At 39.1% G+C, this 3,491-nt stretch overlaps 1 protein-coding gene across 1 annotated transcript in view; it reads right to left on the minus strand.

The window, feature by feature from the left end:
- Positions 1 to 2,759, minus strand: part of PPT1 (palmitoyl-protein thioesterase 1) — a 15,899-nt gene extending 13,140 nt beyond the window's left edge. The window contains exons 1-3 of the mRNA XM_015560183.1: positions 2,655 to 2,759; positions 2,299 to 2,426; positions 1,677 to 1,747 (exon numbers count right to left, since the gene is read on the minus strand). Of these exons, the coding sequence (XP_015415669.1) occupies positions 1,677 to 1,747; positions 2,299 to 2,426; positions 2,655 to 2,738 (283 nt within the window). The 5' untranslated portion in view covers positions 2,739 to 2,759. The remainder of the gene's footprint in view (positions 1 to 1,676; positions 1,748 to 2,298; positions 2,427 to 2,654) is intronic.
- Positions 2,760 to 3,491: the final 732 nt, after the last annotated feature.

The following is a 3,491-nucleotide window of genomic DNA, read 5'->3' on the forward strand; positions in this document are numbered from 1 at the left end:
CCTGGAGGATACAGGCATACATCAGAGATACTGCAGGTTCAATTCCAGATCGCTACAATAAAGCGAATATTGCAATGAGTCATTCAAAGTCTTTGGTTTCTCAGTGCATGTAAATGTTATGTTTACACTATATTGTAGTCTATTAAGTGTGCAACAGCCTTTAGGTCTAAAAATATAATGTACATACCTTAATTTAAAAAATACTTTATTGCTAAAAAAATGCTAATAACCACCTGAAACTTCAGCAACTTGTAATCTTTTTGCTGGTGGAGGGTCTTCCCCAGATAGTGATGAAAATATAGTATTTGCAAAGTTCAATAAAGCGAAGTGCAATAATAAAGGCATACCTGTACTTCTCTTGCTGCTTCAACGGCTGGACTCATTTGCATCTCGCAGGTCTTAGCTTAGAGAAGTCATATCTACCTACCCTAACTCAAGTAGTTTCCAACCCCACTTCTTCCCCTCTCCCAGTTATACTTTCATCCCCATTATCCTCAATAACGTTTTTCGGGGGTACCGGACATAGTTCTGAGCACATATTGACAATAATTCATTTAATCCTCACAACCACCCTGTGGAATAAAAATCATTTCCAGCCCCATATTACAAATTTGAAACTTTAAAACAGAGGGGTTCAAAGTTAGATAAGTGCTACAGCCAGATGAACACAGCACTTTTGGCTCCAGAGCCTACACCTTTAACCAATACAACCACAATTCTGTCTCTCAAATATTAACCCTTTTACTTTTCCCTTTATCGTAGTTACCACTGTCTGTATTTATTTTATTTGTTTCATGTCTATCTCCCCCATTACCCCCAGAAATAGAAGTTTCATAAAGGAAGAGACCTTGCCTTATTTCTAGGTTTTCAATAAATATTTGCTGAATGAATAAAATGATAAAGCTGTTTTTACCCATTTGCACTTGAATAATATTCGCACTTTTAGAAAGTATTTCCTACCTATTATTTCACTTCATCCTCTGAAAAATTCCCACAAGAAGAGCAGAGCCTTATTTTGGTTTCCCTCACCTGTGAAAGAGACCTAAGAGACCAAATTACTTGCCCATCAGTAATAGTTAACTGGGTGAATCCAGTGTCCTTTTATAAGGAGAATCCTTCCACCCCTTCGCTATACCACCTAATAGCTATACCCGTCAGAACAGAGATAAAGTTCTATTCCAAAGACACATCCTTCCCCAAGAGTCTATAATTCTGTCTACATAGAAAACCTGTTGTTTTCCAAGGATTTAATACCTACTGTTAATTTTACAGACAAAAAAAGCTTACACATCATTCTTTACCTAAGCCTAGACATCACCAATGCCAGAAAACAGGAAAGGTTGCTAGACTTTCCTAATTCCTCAACCAGCACCAGCTACGTGGCTGCAACCATCTCACCTCCAGGAAATCATGTCAATTAAATTGGAGAGAAGGAGATGACACATATGATTCATTTGTGTTCCAGGCCTATGGAACCTTAAGTGTCTTCCTATTTCTTCAAGAATGCTGGTTAGTTTGTTAGAAGCTGGGGGGCAGGGGGGTGGGGGGCGACAAATAGAATTTTGCAAGGATGGCTGGATGACTTCTTGTATAAATAGAGCTGCTAGAATTTTTTTTTTCAATCAAATGGTCATGTGGGTTAAAACAGAAAAAAAGAGACACAGAGCCAAAGTTACCTTGATGTTGTCCCCCAATTGAGATCAGATTGATCATGGGAGGTGAGGGACATCTCTGAGCCACTGCCCTCCTGAGGGGGGAAAAAAGGATTATCACCTCTGAGTGTCAGATGGAAATGTATCACCAACAATCAATTCCTCCGATTCCTCAGATTCAGACACTTAATTCTCTGTGGTTCTCCAAGGCCACAGGGTTTCAGGATTTTCCCCTGATATGAACAAATACAAGTTTTTATTCTTTCAGAGAAAATAAATTAAATTCCACATAGAGCTTCTGACATGGGGAAATTTTAGAATAGTTCCCGGGGCTGACTCTGTCTATGGGGCACTCCCAGGCCTTTCCCCGCCTCCTTCCCCAGGGCATTTTCCTTGCCTCTCTCTTTCCCCTAAGCTCCAAGGGGCCTTCTTTTGCCTCTGTCAGTTGTTTCCTGAGTCCATTTCTTCTACAGCTCACTTCTACTTCTGTGACTTTATCAATAAGCTTTCTCTATAGTTTGGGGGAGGAGGTAGCATAGCTTCCCTTCCATAGGTGAAGATCCAAAAATAATTAGAGGAGTCAATCTATCTGAATCAGAAAAAAGAAGTCGATTCCATGTAATTGGTATAACAGAAGGGAACTTACAGAAATTGGCCTCCCTGGGAGAATCCCATAGCATTGTAGCCTTGCTGCAATTTAGGATCCTTAGCAAGAATCTCACACACTGATGTTACTTGGGAATTGACATTCAAAAAGAAGCTATTCTCCACATCCTAAAAGAGGAACCACAGAGAAGTGAAAAGATGGGGCTGAAAATCAACAATGGCGTCTTCTAAGAGGTGAACTTGTTTAGTTTAGGTTGGTATCCTCACATATGCCACTCAAGAGTTAAATTGCCATTGCTTGATATGCTGCAAAAACATACGGCAAAGCATTTGAGCAGTACATTCTATGAAACTAGTCAGCAAACTTCCAAGGAACAGAGCTGTGAAGAGCCTTACCTCTATCAGCGTCTTCCCAATCTCTAGAGATAAGACGTAAATTCCAGGTATTTTCTTCTCAACCATTTTTTTGATAAAACCCATGCTTAGGGGATTACAACAGCTGTCTCCTAGACAACAAAAACAATGATGGGAACTTATGAATCATAAGATATTTTTAAAAAACTTTTGTGCTTCAAAGGGCATTATCAAGAATGTGAAAATACCACAAACAGCATGTGAGAAAATATCTGCAAGCCGAAACCGGTTTGGCTCAGTGGATAGAGCGTCGGCCTGCGGACTGAAGGGTCCCAGGTTCGATTCCGGTCAAAGGCATGTACCTGGGTTGCGGGCACATCCCCAGTAGGGGGTGTGCAGGAGGCAGCTGATCGATGTTTCTCTCTCATCGATGTTTCTAACTCTCTATCTCTCTCCCTTCCTCTCTGTAAAAAATCAATAAAAATATATTTAAAAAATATATATATCTGCAAAACATATATCTGATAAGTGTTTAATATCCAGAATATACAAAGAACTCTTATAACTCAAAAAGAAGATAACATAATTAAAAATGAAAAAAAAAAGGATTTCAACACACATATCTCCAAAGATGATATACAAATGGCCAACAAGCACATGAAAAGATGGTCAGCATCATTGCTCATTATGGAAATGCAAATCAAAACTATAAGGGGATACTACTTCGTACCTTTATGAAAGGATGGCTTTCATAAAATAATTAATTTAAAAAAATGAAAAATACCAAGTATTGGCAGGATATGGAGAAATAGGAACCTTTGTACATGGCTGGTGGAAATGTAACATGATACAGCCACTGTGAAAACAGGCTGGTAGTTC

The sequence above is a fragment of the Myotis davidii genome, unplaced genomic scaffold (genome assembly GCF_000327345.1).
Source record: "Myotis davidii unplaced genomic scaffold, ASM32734v1 scaffold1815, whole genome shotgun sequence".
Classification (NCBI taxonomy): Eukaryota; Metazoa; Chordata; class Mammalia; order Chiroptera; family Vespertilionidae; genus Myotis; species Myotis davidii.